Genomic DNA, 18277 nt, shown 5'->3' on the forward strand with positions numbered 1-18277 from the left:
GGTTCGTGAGCCTTTCCTGGAGTACCGTAAACACAGGGGGAGCTAGCGGGAAGGTGTCACGAAGGTTGCCACAGTTGCTTGGAGCTGGTAATAAGTCATGGCGTCTAAAAGGGGTATGAAGCATCCTGGAAAATGTGTTGGTTGGTAGGTGACAAAGGTGTCGTTTGGGTATATCATCCCACAAAAGGTAAGCTTTAGTCGGCGGAGGTGTGCCTGCATTCCAGCCTCCAAGGCTGCAGAGATCAATGGATGTCCTGGGATGTGAACAAACAAGATCTACAAATGGGGCAGGTGTGCTCTTTTCCACAGCTCATTCCATGCCCAGATCGTGCAAGCCTCTGTACTCACGTGTCGCCATGCTGTGCTGGGAGGGCTATAAAGCACGGTCAGTAGTGGGTACATAGCCACATGTTCTGCTTCGGGAGGGGGGGGGACTGGAACAGATTTGGATGCAACCAGAAATGCGCAGTGTGAGCATGCCGGCTGCGAAAATAGAAGTCCCCATCTGGTACAACCAGGTCGCCCTACTCAAAAGGAAGTGAGAGATTTTTTCAAGACACAAGTTTGCCCACCAGCCCAGGCTAATGAAACAAAATAAAACCGGGGTTGCCAGCAGGAGCAGGTCATAAGAGGAAGGGGCAAATTAATAAAAAGATAAAGAAATGAGGGGACAACCACCCTTTAGCTATTGCCGCTCTGCCGGTCAGGGACAGCTTGAGTTTCGATTATATTGGCACCCGATCTGCAAGCTACGACATCAGTCTGCCATAATTATCTAGCCACAGCTCCTCTGTTTTCCGGTTAAGCCAGATCCCCAACTACTGAACTGAGTCAGTGATCCATATTAAGGGAAAATTAGGAACGAACATTTGCATTGTATTGGTGAGCTGGAATAATATGGACTTCACTCAGTTGATGGTGATGCCAGCTATGCAGCCAAATCGGATAAACTCCTGAAGGAGCAGGTCTAAGTTGCTGGATGGAGTCTGCTGTAGGAAGCTGGAACTTTCGGGCATAGAAACACTCCCTTTTTTCCTTGTATCAGTGTGTTTGGGCTGCAGTTCAGCAGGATCCTGCTAACCAGGACACCAGTGGCAGTGTTCTCTCCTCTAAATTTGCTGTTAATTACTTTGCACACCACACAATTGGCACACTGGCGGAGCCCTGTAAGCCCCTAATATATTGTACTAAGGTACCCAGGGGTATTGGTACACCAGCGGTTTCCCATGGGTTGCAGCATGTAATATACCTCCCATGGCAGCCCACGTAAACTGTGCCTGCAGAGCTGCTATTGCAGTTTGCGTGAAATGGTGCATACACCTTTCACCTTAGAAATAAGGCTTTCCTTATATCCAGCTCACTGTAGTTTAAATATATGCCACCCCTAAAATAGGTCCTTCAGTCCAAGGGCAGGGTGATTGGTCTTAAGTGTGAGGGTATCCCTGCACAAGCTGGACACCCCTACAAACCCCGGACTCCATTCTCTGGGCTTTGTAATTGCGGGGCAGCCATTTTAAGGTATGTAGTGGACACTGGCAAGTCAAGATGTCTAGCTACATAATGGTTACCCTAACCCTGGTCATGTTTGTTTATCAAACATGTTGGAATCATGCAACCACCGATTCCAGTGTTAGTTTCATTATACTATGTACTGGTGGGCATCTTGGAGGACCCTTCAATACCTACCTGTGTAGCCTTACAGGGTCTGCCTGCCAGCCCGCCCCTTGCTGAACCCAGACAGCTGCCCCTTGCTGATGAGCCTAACTTGAGCAGGGGAATCTGAACAAAGGATTTCCTGCGAAGGATAGGTGTGACCACCTCTCCTATAGATTTAGGGAGGTGGGAGCGCTTCTGAGTGCCACCAGACTGCATTGAAGGCACGTTTGGTGCCCTCCTTGCATAAACCAGTTTGGCCTATTTCAGGAGCCTTTGGGTCCCAATCAGGCATGAAACAACACAAAGGACCAGGGAGGTCTACCCCCTGTTCAGCTCCTCCCCAGAGAGACGCCCAGAGCTCCTCCAGGTGGCCACTTGATTCTGCCAAATTGAATCTTGGCCCCTGGGAGCATCTGACTGGCTAGGCCAGCTGAGTAGCGTCATGACCTCCCCTAATAGGTGAGTCACTGGACAAGATGTCCTTCCCCCTTGTAGGATTACTTGAGGGCTCCACTGAGGCTGGGTCCTTAGATTCGACCTGGACTTCGTCAAGATTCGTCAATACCTGTCGGAAGACACTTTTGCTGTTGGACACTGGAACTCTGCTGCTGGATCAAGCCAGGACCAAAGACAAGACTGCTCTAGGTGGGAAGAATCCTGCTGAAACTTTGTCTCCTTGCTCTTCCAAGTTTCTGCAACTCCGTGGCCATGCATCTTCGAGTCAGCTAGGACTCTGCATGCATCCAAGCAAGAAGGAATCTCCCTTGGAGTGAAGGAGTCACTTCCCTGCATCCGCAGGCACCTCAACGATGACGACCGGTTTGTGATCCTGCTGTCCCAATGACTCCCCCGGCTCCGCAACACAGGTGGTGGTTTGTTGGCTCCTCAGAGGACTGACCAGTCTTTCCTTGCAACTTGGGAGACGGTTATTCCTCTCCAGCCGACCTGACCCACATCCCTGTGCACTGCGTCTGTTTGCCGTTGCCAAGACTTGTTGATTCTCCTCACTGAAGATCACGAGCTCCAAGAAGACCCAGCTTGAAGCATCGCACTGCTCCAAGAACGACATCCTAGTGCACCCTCTTACAGTGGGTCTCTATCTTCTGTGTGTTGCTGAGGCTTCCCTGTGCTTGCTGCCAAAGGGTCCTCAATGGGGTTCCAGCAATTCCTGCTGACTCTCCTACGTGCTGAGGGACAGCCCTGACTTATCTTAGCTGGGTCTGCAACAAAGCATCTTTCCCTTTGACCTTATTGTTGCGGATGTTGGTGGTCCTGCCAGCCACTAATCCTCCTGCATTCTTAGTCATTCATGAGAAAGCTAATGGAAAACTCCTGGGCTCCTCTATCACCGCCTGAGCCCCACAGCTGCTTCAGCCAGACCGTTGTGCTACAGCAAGTACTCTCCAGCAAGGGGTGGCATTGGGTTCCTGAGCATCCTGGACACCTCTGGTTGCTTTGGACTCTGTCCACTCTGCTTTCAGGTACTTCTTATCCAGAATCCACGTTTGGGCTCCACCCTCCTGGTCCAGAGTCACTGCAGTCGCTGAATTTCTATGGTTTTGTACGAGTGAAATGTCCAACTAACTATAACGCCCCTGAAACCTATGTTTTTTTCAGTCATTTTCTAAGGTTTTTTAGCTATACCGTGCCCAAAACGTATGTTTTTTTCAGTGAATTTGAAAAGTTTTTTAAAAGCTAATTTCTAACTATGCCTACAGAGGTAGGACATGTGAAGAAAGAAGAAAAAACGCATAGAAAGAAACAAAAGAAATGCAGAAAGAAGCAACAGTAGTCCACAAAGACGAAAAAGATCAGGAAGAAGAAACACGTGCAGAAAGAACAAACAGAGGAGCAGAAAGAGGCCTTGTTGCAAAATCATCCTGCACCCACACATTTTTCAGACGGGTACTGGTGTTAACTGACTGACTAACCAGGCCTAGAGCCAGTGTTATGCTAAAAGACACTTATAATACAGTCAAAACACCTACATACACTAGGGAACACTATGCGTTGGAGTACCCCTGTGATTAGAATGATCTCCTCTGTAAGGCCCTAGTACATAATAGGGCAGGGGGAATAAAACTACCTCTATGTCAGAGGTGCAGACATATGCTACTTTAACTAGTAGTCGCATTTGCAGAATGTTGGAGAAAGGGTGCTGGGCGTCCAGCCAATACTCAGGAATTCCACTATGTAGAAATTACAGGAGGTACCAGGAGGGATTCTTAGCCCCCAAACTCCCTCAGGACTAAATTGGACTTCATCCCCCATCCCGTAGTCTGCCACGAGGCACGTCTGCAGAGTTATAGTGAAAGGGGGCCATGGCCTTCGAAGACGTCTTAGCAATCCCACTGTGTGGGGCTTACTGGCGGTAACAAGAAGGGTATAAGCCCCTGAGGACATCCTTGGGGGCAAACTTCCCAAACTATTACCTCCAGTCAGTCCCACACAGCAGCATTGGTAAGTACTCGTACCAGGCCATTCCCACTTTGCACACCACTCTACAAACGCACTCCCTGGGACGCTTTTGGATGGGGATTGACGTCCCCTTCACTGCTGGGCGTCCTTTAGGGGCCAACTAGCCTACCTTTTACCTCCAGTAAGCCCCACGCAGTGGGATTGGTGAGTGGTAGACAAAGGCCATGCCCCCTTTCTCCAACACTCTACAAACGGGACCCCTGGCGCGTTGTAATTTGGGGGATTAGGTCCCCATGAATCCTGAGGGTCCCTGGGGTCCAACTAGCCCACCAGGTACCTCCAGTAAGCGCCACAGAGCTGCTATGCAGAGAGGTGTAAAAAGGGGCGTGGCCTGGACCACCTCTCTGCAACGCAGGCCTATGGCACTTACTGGAGGTACCTGGTGGGCTAGTTGGCCCCCAGGGGCCCTCCGGATTAAAGGACAATTAATTCCCCAACTTAAAACGCGCCACAGGGCATGTTTGCACACGTCACCTCGCACCCCGCCCCCTCCCTTCACCACCGTGCAAACGCGCCCCGTGGCGTGTTTTGAGTTGGGGGATTAAGTGCCCTTCAATCCTGAGGGTCCCTGGGGTCCCAATTCCAAGAAAGAGCGTGCTAAACAGCTTCAGGTGGGTGCATCTCCAGGAGCATGGGGGCGTGATCACACAACATTCGAGTCAGATGTCAGACATCTAGGGTCCAAGAAACTTCATCTCTGGTAACAAGCCAAAATCTATTCAGGACCAAGTGTTGTGTGTAGATGTAATGCCAGTCCCTTTCATACTATGTAAATTATGAGCGTGCCAAACGTCGGTCAGGTTATTGTCAGCTATGATCGTGAGAAGCTGTGCAGCGGCTGAGGGTGGAGTAACACTGAATCTGTCGGCTGTAGCGTCTAATACAACATTAAAGTCCCCGCCCACAATACCACTCCCGGTCCAGTAGTGCCTGCCAGTCTCCACACCTCCGTGAATCAGGCAGGGTCATCTGTGTTGGGGCCGTACACCAATACAAGTATAAGCGGGCGACCTTGTAAGATCCCGGCCAGTATAACGTACGGGCCCTGAAGGTCGTAGAGAGCTGAGATTGTGTGCCATTGTAAACCTCTCCAAAGGACTATGGCCACTCCCCTTGCATAATTCGAGTAGCAGGCCACATGTATTTACACAGCCAATGCGCTCTCAAGCATTTCAGAGTCGAGTTCATCAGGTGGAGTTCCTGCAAGAAGCATTTGTCAATATTATTGCGCTGCAAATAGGAAAAGACTTGTTGTGCCTTACGTCTGTCATTCATGCCCATAATATTCCAGGTCAAACATTTAATAGACGCCATCAGGAGACTTAGAGAGTGCAATAGACAGTCCTGTCGAGGCAGGTGCTAGCAATAGAGGGGAAAAGAATGCGATGTTGAGTGCAAAACAGGAAAGAAAATAAGAAAATACAGAACAGTGTCTTGACAGTGCCCCAATACCCACCTCCCACTTTGGCCCCCCAATCGGGTCAAATATGACCATTCCACTCAACCAACAATCACCATTATACAATCTGAAACATCTTGGAGGGACTCCGAATATGCAGATTATTGCGCCGGGACCGCAACTCTAAATCTTCATTTTTATTCAAAATGACTTCAAGAACTTTCTCCACCTGGAGCAGGTGTTCCCCCATCGAGGAGTGCGAGTCTTCCACCTTGGAGGTACAATATTGAAGTTGATCCAGTCGCTCCTCGTGTCGATCCACTTTTTCTTTCAGACGGTCGAAATTATCTGCAAGCATATAGATTTTGGAGTTGATGCTGTGCAGGCTTTGCTTACAGTCCATAAACAAGGAGAGGATATCTGACTCCTGGGCCAATTCTCCACCAGTCTGGGAGCACTGTATGTGCTTTTCTTGTGAAGGCTCCATGCTGCACATTGTCTTACGTGGCTCAAATGACAGCTTCAACTGAATAGTGTCGGCCTTCCCCATCGTAGTAGCAGTCACACTGTGAGCCCTGGGACAAAAGGCTAATATGCAGATAAAACAGGGGGCGCAAGGCATAGTAATCGTGTCAGCTTTCCCACCGAACAGCTGGCAAGCCAGGAGATCCACCGCTAAGTGTACAATTAAGCTCACCTATAGGATGTTTAGGGGAGAAGTGCAGCCTATATGGTCCTATCCGTGGTGGTGTTTAGATTATATAATCTGGAGGGATCGGGACAAGCCACCTGGGGCAGCATCTTCTACTATCGGCTGTGGGGCTTTCACTGTTGAGTCTCGCCTCACCTCAGTAAGTCCACCACACCGGCCACAAGCAGACAGGCGACACCCCATAGGGTCCAGTGCCTAAGAGTGAAAGCTGAGTACCCCAAGTCCACACTGGAGGCCGTCAGCACTGAGATAGGTCCACTCCACCAGCAAACCTCACCACAGCGAGTGTGTCCAGTTGACACTAGTTCAATGTCTTACAGAAGCTCCTCAGGGCACCTCACAGCTTTTAAACGTACTCGTCCTGCCGGCAGAGAGCGCCCCCATGAGAAGTGGACCAACTGAGGGGGTGGGGGGCAACCAACCCAGGACCAAACCAGTGCAGTGGGCCACGCAGGCACCCAGCAAGATTGATTGCGGGGAGGATGGTATGGGGTCCGGTCTCCAAAGTACACATGGCCCTCTGCCCAGGGATGAGGCAGGCCACAAAGTATAGCAGGCCAAGGATTGTTCAGGCTTCCAAGGGGCCTGACCAGTTCCCGTACAGCCCAGGATGCCGGCAACACGCGGCCGCCATCAGCTCCAGTGGGCCCCAACAGGTATAAGGGGTCAAGTCTAGACAGTGTAGGCCTGTGGCACAGGGGTAGAGCAGGGAGGGTGCCCTCTTCGCACACAAAGGCCCAGCCGAGCACATCCAGGGATCCAGCAGCAGGGGGCACAATCTTCCAGTCACTACTGCGTGATCTTGCACAAAAAATCAAACAAACACAGCACTCATCGCCTAGTCCTTCGCGGCAGTCCCATCTGTTCCAGAGGGGCCACAACTCAAGGGGCAGCAAGCTGCAACCTCCGCAGTTCAGCAGTCATCTGAGCGGCGTTCGGCAGCTGCCATTTTGGAATCCAGCCCACAACATGAGCTATGCCGTAGCCTTGGCCCAACCTCTGGAATTAAGCCGCCAATTGCATCTGAGGGATCGGTGCATCATCTGGAGACAGTGCTGCTTCGTGTTCGTCCCAATGCCGCCACTAAGCGCAGATAATTACCAGATTAAGATTCCGGGTGGCAGAGTCTCCTCAGAAGGCGACCATCTTGCAGCTGGACTAGCTACGCCCCACTGAGGGGGGAACACTAAGTTAAGTGCTAAGGGTAAAACCATATACGGTTTCAAATAGAGGTTAGGTGTTCGGATCTAAAGCCTTTTCAAATTAAAGGGAGACTGGTTTCTAACTATGTGCTGCTATTGTGGGCAATGGAGATAATGCTACACTACATTATGCTTAGTGGAATGGATTCTTTTCCAAGCCTTTCAAAGGCTCATCATTCAATTTAGTGCCCTGAACAACACATTCCAATGATACACTCAGAATGGTTCTGCTACATATATTTGAGATATTAAATATTCAATTTCACACATTTGGTAGAGGATGATGCATGTTCCATTTCAGAAGTTTGTATTTCCATCGTTCCACACCTGCTATTGCTCCACCAGTATAACAATTCATCACCCGTTTCTGTGCTGCAAAGTTTATCAGTATTAATCCTGTTGAGTGTTTCACCATAAATGGAAAAAGATAGAAGTAATGACTGACCAGTAATCCAACGATGCAGTGCAGTAGCTCAGGTCCACGAGGCTGAAACTCCGGTCACATTTACTGCTGCTGATATCATAGAAATCTAGTAAAGATTCAGGAGACATTCAGAAAAATATGAGAATAAAAAGCACAATTTGCATACATTCAAGGATGGGCATTGCACAAGTTCAAGTTACATATTTTTACATAAGACTACTTATTCCAGAATATGAGAAACTCATGCATACAATATCTTTCGGCTGTATGTGAATCAAGAGAGTATTAAAAAATTGAACCCAGAAATGAACAAGCATTGGCATAGCCAATAAGTCTCGCTTTTGGGACATTGTAAGTGTTTAGCCATGCAGCACATTATCCTGGGTGCTGTCCCGCCAGGGATTGATGAGCTATGTAATTACTACACACTGGGTCATGCAGTGTGATTCAGGAATACATGCTTGCCTGAAACCTAAAAAGATCACAGGGCCAGATCACCTTAACCCACGAGATATGCTCCCAGGAATTCTGTAAGGTCCAAAAATTCTATGCTGTTCTCTTTCAAGATAGACACAGCTTTACCCAGATCCTGGTTCTGACAAACAACGAATGAAGACAGAATAGAAGCCAAATTAAAAGTCGGGTCATGCACAGAGAAACAGTACTGAATATCAGGCCAAGCATAGCCCCCCCCCCCTCAAAAAAAAAATGAAGGCTGGTCAAAATGAGAGCACATTTGAGGGGCTTCCCACAGGGCAGCAACTTCCCTCCCCTACTCTGACAGAATGCTCAGGCATTGCACCAGTAGTCAATAAGAAGGTGCTACAGTCAGAGCAATGGCCATGCTCAGGAAGCTTAACGAGTAAATTATATAGAATCAACTCAAAGTAGAGAGGGTTGACTCCCTTGACGCACACTGCACATTGGTTCATGTCAGAGTTCACCTAAAACACATGACCAAAGTTCAGTAAAGTTTGTGGCCAAACAAATTAGTTTACTAAAGGACAGCTTACCAGTCAGACCCAGGAATGAGGTCTAACTTGTTGCTCAATCTTGACTCAGTCTAGGTTTTGTAAAGGCTGCGCAAAGTGAATGTATAAAGCGTTCTATCCTCAACAGCCTCACCTATTAGCACCTTGAACACCTTACACTGTATCAAGTGCAACAAATCCAACTTAGACAGTGCTGGAGAAACAGGTTCTGAGGGTATGTATAGGCAGTCTGCGGGCACTACAGCTTCTAGGCGAGGCCAACTGGGTATACCTTAGGTTTTATAGTTATAGCTGGACGCCACTGGGTCTAATTTTTTCGGCACTCTGGAGGTGTATGTCTGGGGTTGTCTAGACCTGGGGTTTTATGTCTGATGCAGAACAATCTGACTGACTTCGGGTGCAAACATCTACTCTGAACTGTGTTGGTCAAGTGTGCACTTCACAGTGCAACAGCCCCCTCTCATGTGGTTTCAGGAGCCCTCACTTTGAGTGCTTCACCTGTAAATATTGCCGTTACTGTAGAAATGCTGCACTGGTGCCATAAAAAATATATATACATACAGTGAGTGGCCCCGGTTACTTATTGGCAATATGGCTTTGCAAATGTGTAGGCCATTCAAACTGTGGGATCAGGCTGGAGGTTAAGGCTGGGTACTGCAGCGTAGGAAGTTATAAAGAAACCACCACAGTAAAGACGGTTTAGATTAGACTGCCAACTGCTCACCAACAAGGGTTAGAGGGCAAAAAAGCACTTTCGGGATCGTGTTTTCTTTGCAGTACGAAGAATTGGGGCTGGGGCTATATCAGAGCGAAACCAGGGTGTGTGCAGGGCATTAGAGATAAACATTTATTTAAAACTGTGGATGTTCTAAGTAAAAGTGCCCAACTTGGTCAAATGTGAACATTACATGTTGCATTTCAGAATGCTATTTAGTATGAACATGAAGATTGTACATCTTTCGAACTAAATGATAGCACAGTACTTGTTTTTTACCTTCCAATGGGTAATGTAACCGAAGGGTACACATATCTCACAGAAGAGTACAGGGAGATGGTCCTAAAATTGTTTATATGCCCAAGACCAGGACACAAGTCCTAAAAGAAGTGGGGGGACTAAACTAGTTAATCAGAATGTACGTGACATAACGAGGGGCTATGTTGTGGTGTGTGACATCATGGCGGGTGACATCACGGTGCATGATATCACGGCGCGTGAAATCACAACATGTGACGTCTGTGATATCTTAAGAATTGACATGAGATATTAAGCCCTCTCATATATATTAGACATGTCCATCACGAGTACATTGGAGCATATTTCAAGCATATAGGGAAGCCCTCCTGATTTAGGCAGAAGATTCACACTTTTGTAATCTGCACAAAAAACAATGTTGCCTTTTGTCTGCATAAACTTGCTCTACCCATAGTGCTTTACAAGAAAAAATAGTGGTACTTAAATCATTTCAACGCCTCCTCAGGGGTAGTAAGCACTATATAAATTACATTTATTTTGTGTAAATACAGGGAAAGACCAACACATCTGACATTCTTACAGTGTATGCATATCTTGTGAACCAGGACTGAAGAAAGTGAAAATCTGCCTTTCTGAAGTATCTGTGTAGTGCTAACAAGGTGTGAGCCTTTGTTTCCTCTCTGCTCAATTTGCATCAGGTGTGAGGCTCCTGACTGCTCCCAGCCAAGAGTTTCGAACAAAAGGATGACCCCTCAGATATGGCCTTTGTTATGGGGCCAGCAAGAGACTGAACTGAGAAAGCCCCCTTCCCACCTGCACGTTGTTGCGGATCGACAGTAGACAACAACATGCAGACGCTGCAGAATGTGTCCCAGGACGAATTCAGCATATTTTTTAGTGGGGCCCAACTTTTGGGCAGGGTGGACAGCGTCCACCCTGTGAAAATAGTGGGTGGACGCCGTCCACCCGCGTGTACCCCCAACTCGTGCCCTGCCCCAGACTGACCAACCCGAAAAGCAGAGTTTGCTCATCTAGTTGACACAAAGGTCTCCGGCTTCCTTTACATTTTTTTTCAATAGGGCACATGCTTTAACTATCAGTACTATGCCCGAGAATTTAGTTTAAGAGTCTGCCTGCCATGCGGTGGGAGGGGGAGGCGGTGGTGGGGGGGGGGGGACGGGCAGAAGGAAACACACACCCATCTAATTAGGATTCTCCCCAATAGCAAGAGCCGTATTTGTTAATCTGCAGCAGTGTGCACAGCCCTTTATGTCCTGGCACAACTATCATGTTTAAAGATAACGGTACAAAAGGGGGTGGTAATGGACGGAGCATCTGAACCAATCAAACACTCACACCCAGTCAAAAGATCTGGGTTTAATCCATCACAGTTCTTTAGCCCACTCTGCCACCCTAGTTCAGACATGGCTATATGCCAATCAGTCTGACCCTGTGCCTCATGGAAACAGTCCAGCCCGAACTGCCAAGCCATGCCTTCCCTGGACCGGAAACAAGCTACCGAGGACCGGTTTCTGGCATTCCAGCCGTCTTCAGCCCAGCTTGCTTGAATCCAGTGGCACAGTGAGCAAGGGACTCACGTCTGAGATTACCCTGCCACACTTATGGCGGCCAAAAGCGGTACAAAAGGGGGTGGTAAAGGACGGAGCATCTGAACCAATCAAACACTCACACCCAGTCAAAAGATCTGGGTTTAATCCATCACCGTTCTTTAGCCCACTCTGCCACCCCAGTTCAGACATTGCTATATGGAAATCAGTCTGACTCTGTGCCTCATGGGAACAGTCCAGCCCGAACTTTTGACTGGGACATGTAAGCTCTACAATGGTAAACATATACCTAACTTTAAAATGGCCACACAATGCCTATTCACATCATTATAAAAGATCCAAAACTCAGCCAATTAGAGCAAAGTAGAGCATTCACGCGTCCTCACTCAAGACACTATAGTTCAGACGTTGTAGCACTAGTGTAGAGTAACTTTATGTATAGAAAAGTGCCTGGGTTGCAGAGGAAGAAGGGTTGCATGTGGCTATATGAAAGATACCAATACTGGAAAACTTCACAGGCAGGTAAGTAACAGTTTTACTATTGGATCTTACCAGAATATGAATAGTATGCAGTATATACAAAACAGTTTTTAGTCAAAGGTAGGAGGGTAACAAAGGCTAAACACCCTTGCCTTACTGGAATAAGTGTCTAAGGACCACTTGTCCTACTGGTGCATCACTTTGTGATGATGAATCTTGGCAGTAGTGTTTTGTAAATGTATCTCTACTGTTCCAGCAAAGAGGGCTGCAGATGTAGACACACTTCTTGTTGAATGGGCTTTAACAGTTCCTTGCAATTGCTGGTCTGCTTCTTAATACAGAACACTTTTGCTGAAGACACCCAGTAAGCTATACTCTGTTTTGACAATTGTTTAGGTCTCGCACCGGGCGATGCAGCGCGAAGCTCTGTCGTCTGCGAGACCTATAGTTGTCGACTCTGCTTTCAAGGGCCCTGAGAGGGAGACAGGAGAAGGGCACACGCAGGCTCCATGCCGGAATCGGATCGGGACGCCTGTGAGCTGTTCAATAACTTTCACTTTCATTGATAGGCTAGGGCAGAACATGTCAACTTAACCATTCTGAATGCACAAAATCGCCCCAAAGCTCTTTTTAAAGCAGTGCAAGAACTCTCTGGTGCCTCCTGCCAGCCCAAAGCCCAGTGTTTGGACTCCACACAATGTAATGTACTGGCCGAATTTTTCATCAGTAAAATTGACAACATCTATTCTGACTTTGACAATGCAACACCCACTCCGATACTCTCGGAACCTTCCGAACTCATTAGCTCCCCTGAACATGACCCTCAGGAACCTAACCCCAGCAAGACCGATACACATTTAGCAACATGGAATCCTCTTAACATTTCCATACTCCGCAACATCATCAGTAGCATCAAATCTGGCTCCCCTATGGATCCAATTCCCCCTCAGATCTTACAAGTATTGGACACCCCTACCCTCAATTTAATTGTGGAACTACTCAACATGTCCCTAAGGGAAGCTAAGGTCCCGGACGCATGGAAACACGCCTTGATAGTACAATTGCTGAAAAAAGCGAATGCTGACCCCGCAATACCATCCAATTTCCGCCCTATCTCCCTTCTCTCGGTCTTCTCTAAAATTCTAGAAAAACACCTCAATAACCAACTCACTAATTACACCGAATCAATAAAACTTCTCCACAAATCCCAGTCTGGTTTTAGGGCAGGATTCTCCACAGAATCAACGCTACTAGGTGTCACTGAGATCATACGTAATCAGGTCGACAAAGGGGAAACCGTGGAACTTATCCTATTAGACCTAAGTGCCGAGTTTAGACACGGTTTCCCACCCCATTTTCCTCAATACACTCAATACACTTTACTCCTGCGGCATCACGGGCCCTGCACTTTTATCCTACAGGACATTTCAAGTCTTTTCCCCCACCTCCACTTCCAAAATGCATAAATCACAATATGGTGTCCCTCAAGGCTCCATACTGAGTCCCCTACTTTTTAACCTGTATATCAGCCCCTTAGCCACAATTGCTAAACAAGCTGGGCTCACTATTTACTCCTACGCTGATGATACCCAGCTTATCTACTCACTTTCTGCGAATCCCAACTCCAATTCATCCTCACTCTGCTCTGGACTCACTGACATTGTCAAATGGATGCATGACAACAAACTCAAACTGAATGGTGGAAAGACCGAACTCCTCCTTTTTGGCAACGACACAGCTTTGTGGGGCCCTCATCACTGGCCGCTTTAGATGGGCCCCCCATCCTCTCCTTCCAAAACTGCTCGCAACCTTGGCATTATTCTTGATGACCAAATGACCATGAAGCAACAAGTGGTCAAAGTAGCCTCTACTTGTTTTGTCATCCCAAAGTGGCTCAGAAAGATCATATGGATGCTCCCTCAATCAACACAAAAAAACGTAATCCAAGCCCTAATAACATCTAGGCTAGATTACGGTAACGTCCTACACCTGGGCGCTAGCAAGGAAGTTATGCGTAAACATCAGGTGGTACAAAATGCTGCGGTTAGGCTACTCTGCAAACTGCCAAATAAATCTTCCACCTCAGCCTCTCTACAAAATCTACACTGGCTCCGAGTCCAAAATCGCACTAAATTCAAAGCCCTATGTTACATGCACAGAATCAACTCCGGCACTGCTCCCCTATACCTCAAAACCCTGGTACACCAATATTGCCCTCCCCGTCTCCTCCGCTCCTCCAATCAGCATAATTTTCAAGTACCCAGGATCAAGCGAGCTAGAATGGGCGGACGTTCCGTCTCATATCTGGCTCCATCCCTTTGGAATTCTCTCCCCCTCTACCTTCGCACGGAACCCAATTACCTTAAATTCCGTAATGATTTAAAAACCTGGCTGTTTAATCAATAGTCTTTTATGTCCCAGATCCGTTTTTTTCCTTCACTCTTTACGTCCCTAGCGCCGGGAAACCTTCGGGTAGCTGTGCACTCTACAAATATAATAATAATAATAATAATAATTGATAAACATGTACAGCTAGCGCTCCTCCCTGCAAGCTGCACGCAATTGTACATTAAAGTTAAGCTCGCAATGTGGCTAAAAAGTAATCACAGGCTGGTGAGGTGCTTAGCTTCACTGCACTTTGTGGTAGCAGCGCAGCGCTCGCAGGCACAGCAGTGCCGCCACTCACCCATCTTGATCGCCTCCGTCTTGGCCGCCTACCGGTAGCTGTTTTCGGGTGTGCAGCATGGTGGGCAGGGGCTGCTTTTTATTGCTTGGAGGCCCCCTCCCACAATCTCGCCAGCCGCGCATCACTCCTCAAGCTCAGCAAGCAAAGACCACAGGCGCCGCCACTGGGAACGAGCCACAGGGCACCCCAATGTGCACTCTCACGGTGTCTCGCTCCTGCCCTCCCGCGTCTCTTCCATCTTGTGCCCCAGTCCCGAACCTTGGGTTACGTGTGCTTCAGGACCCGCAATGCTGCTTACAAGCAGCGCTGTGGGCTACGATCAGTGTTTGTGTGTCCCGATCCTCCAGCACTCGTAAACCAAGAAACAGGTTCGGGACACACAAACACTGAGACGCGCTAGGTGTGCAGCGCAAGCCAGACTGTGTGTATCAACCCCAGTCCGAAAAGCCTCACTGCGACGTCTACGCACCCCTCAGCTAGTTTCAATCATTTGTCAAATAAAGTGCAGGTTTTGGCAGAGGCCACAATAGGTATATTATGTTGCTTAGTGCGCTAACTGTAGTATAACTGAGTACTAGAAGACATGACAGAATCTCAATCGCAGTGTGAACCTAAACGAATCTCAAACTCCCAGTACCCCAGCGCCTCAGAGCGTCATTCTTGCCGCTAGCAAGTCCAATGCGATACAACTCATTGTTTTAATAGACTTTAAAACCCATCACAAACATTTATTATTCCAGGTCCTTTTATCTGCAGACAAACGAGCTCCTTGTCAACACTTTCAACTGGCTGCAATAGCGACCTATCACTGGAGTCAGCTGCAGGTGTTGACAATGTTGCAAATTGGCATCAGTTCTTAAATTGCGCTAGGGGCGGCCTTTAAGGGGAACTCGCGTTGGCTTTTTGGGACGAGGCATTTTCTTTTTTGGAGGGAGTTTTATATAGCGCGAACTCTACCCGAATGTATCAGAGCGCTTTACACGAGCACCAGTTGTGTTATAGACGGACACATTCATTTTTGTTGGGCGCAGGAGGATTAAGTGATTTGTTATGAAACACAGGAAGTTGAGTGTCCCTGCCGAGATCCGGTTCTCAGCTTCCACGTCGACCGCTCTAGCCGTTAGGCCACATCCTGTCATTAATATTATTATTATCTCTCGTCAGAGACTTAAGTAGGAGAAGCGAGGCAGATGCAGAATGGGGAGAAACGACACACAGAAAACTAACAGACGAAGAAAGCAGGAACGACAAAAACCTACAATACTGACAAAGAGCCAGGAAGTCCAATGTGATTGGAGAGAGTGACAAAGAGCCACGAGGTGGCGCCAAGACTTGCCAGCCCTGATAAGCGGCAGCAGGGGCGGCAAGTTTTTTTTCTTTTTAAAATTAAGTTCTGGAAGGAGAGGCTGAAGAAGAGGCGTAGGTTTGGATTTTTTGATAAACAAAGTGAATTATTGTGGACGATGGCAAGTACAGAGAAACAACTGAAATTAAACTTGATGCCAATAACATGGCATCCGGCCCGTGCAGAGAATCCGGTATGATGAGAGTGCAACGATCATATGTTACACTGTTGTGCCCTGTGTCACACTGCCCTCTACTCTTCATATACACCCGTCTCCCAGTGTCAGCAACCAGTCCAGGACCCAGGCTGGGGCTCAGCGGCCCAACCACGAGGCAGGGACATCGAGACACCTGCCACCGATATGTGGAAGGACAGAAACAACACACTCAAAAAGACTCCACACCGTACACACTGCCTAGAAGTAGACGAGACGATGCCAGTTTGAAGCTGTCTCCAGCCAGCTGCTTTCTTGTCCTTTTGTGTTTAAAACCGGAGGTGGGCGAGGCTTTTTCTGAAGGGACTGATCCTGATTCGTCCAGAATAAGACACATTGGGTCTCTTATAGGTGACCCATGATTCCACAGGGTGAATGAAGTATGTGTTGCGCCTGAGAAACTTGGATCGCTCGCTAGTGTGTCGCCAGCTCAATAAAAGGTTTTGTTATGTAGGTGTAGGAGGCATACTGACCACCCACTAGAAGGTCATTGAAGTCTTGAGATAATTATTAGGATGGTGTGCCACCAGACCAGTTCCTAGTATGAAAAATAAAAAGAATTGCTGGTGAGCAAAGTAGTTTTTAGGAATTTTTCCACCACCGATGTTGAAGAATGTTGGCATTGCCAAATATCTAGGCAGTCTAGCCTTGATTCCACTTCATGCTTCTTTCATCCACCACCTTACACTTCCCGTCTCTTTATCCCACTCTTATAGCTTGTTTTTTTTATCCCTGTTTTAGGTCGAGCCTGGGCAGCGCATGCGCTGCTCTGCGAGGCATGCTATATTGGAGTATGGAATAGAAGCTTCGCCCACTCTCCGCCCATATTTGTCATTAGCTTGTGTCATTGTCCTCTGTAAATGCTGGCTTCTGATTCATTAATAGGCTTGTTAGTCCCACCCCTTAGTACTGCCTTGTCGTCATTTGTAACCTCCCATGAGAACTGGCCTTTCAGTTGTTACACGTATGTCTTATTTAGTCTGTAAGCACATAAGCACTATTTTCTTTGATGAGTTTCTCCTACTTCAGGCATGACATGCCTTCCTGCAACATTCATCGCGCCAGGTGTGCTTTCACTTCGCAAGCAGCCCGGTACAATGGCGGCTGCGTCTTTCGAATGACAAAGGTCTCGCATTTACAAGAGTTTGAGCTCTTGGCGTTGTAAATGACAATGCCTTTTATTTATGTGTTAAAAAACAAAAGAGATAAATGAAAGGCATCGTCCTTTGCAATGCCAATAGCTTAAACTCTTGCAAATGAGAGACCTATTGCATTGCAAATGCTGGTTACTTTTTTGTGGGTGACCATACGATTTATTGGTCAGACTTCCTTATCTGTTTAGTTTGATCAACTTAAAATTTTAAACATCTTTTAATATTCACAGTATGTAAATGTAAATGTAAATGTGCTGGACTTGTAAAGCGCACAGCTGCCCGTAAGCGTCCCGGCGCTTGCTTAGGGAACCCGTCCTGGTATTAAGCATGGGCGAATTTTGCGGATCTCGCGTTCGCGAATTTTGCGGATTTGCGAACTCGCAATCCGCAAAATCCGCGAATTCCCGCGAATTTGCGGATTTTTTTTTTTGTGTTCGCCCGTGTTTCTGCCAGTTCGCGAGGGTTTTTACAATTTCGCAATTTGCGAACTTACCTGTCGGGTCGCAAGTTTTGCGAACTTGTTGTTTCTACGTGTCCAGCCTGTTTGGGACACTCTTCTTCATCACTGCCACTCTCTATCACCACTGCCACTCTCTGACTACTCATGCCACCCTCTGGCCCACCCATGCCACCCTCTGTTTCATCACCACACCCTCTGGTTGTCCAGTGTACATTATTTTCGGCAAAGCAAAGCACACCTTCCCTGCCTCAAGTGACCTGAATTAATTTGGGGCTGATTAATGTGTCACAGAATATTTTTTTAGCTGGCACCTGCTTCCTTAGTGCGCCCTGATTAGTGATCTTTTGCACTTGCTAAGTGCTTTCATTGTTGCAAAATTAGTTACAACACCTGCCCTGCCCCAACTGACAATAATGAATTAGGGGCTGCTTAATGGATTTTAACTTCCAGCCTGGCTCCTGCTTGTCTCCCTTAGCTGTAATTCAGGACCTTTGTGGCATATGTGTAACTATTCTGAGGTTCAGAGCAGGGTCA

The 18277-nt window shown here is 47.6% G+C and overlaps 1 protein-coding gene across 1 annotated transcript in view; it reads right to left on the bottom strand.

Moving 5' to 3' along the window:
- The window catches only part of EFCAB8 (EF-hand calcium binding domain 8), a 1673324-nt gene that overhangs the window by 1380699 nt on the left and 274348 nt on the right, over nt 1-18277 (bottom strand). The window contains exon 5 of the mRNA XM_086932659.1: nt 7893-7977. Coding sequence (XP_086788785.1) covers nt 7893-7977 — 85 coding nt within the window. The remainder of the gene's footprint in view (nt 1-7892; nt 7978-18277) is intronic.

This window comes from Lissotriton vulgaris, chromosome 7, assembly GCF_964263255.1.
Source record: "Lissotriton vulgaris chromosome 7, aLisVul1.2, whole genome shotgun sequence".
Classification (NCBI taxonomy): domain Eukaryota; kingdom Metazoa; phylum Chordata; class Amphibia; order Caudata; family Salamandridae; genus Lissotriton; species Lissotriton vulgaris.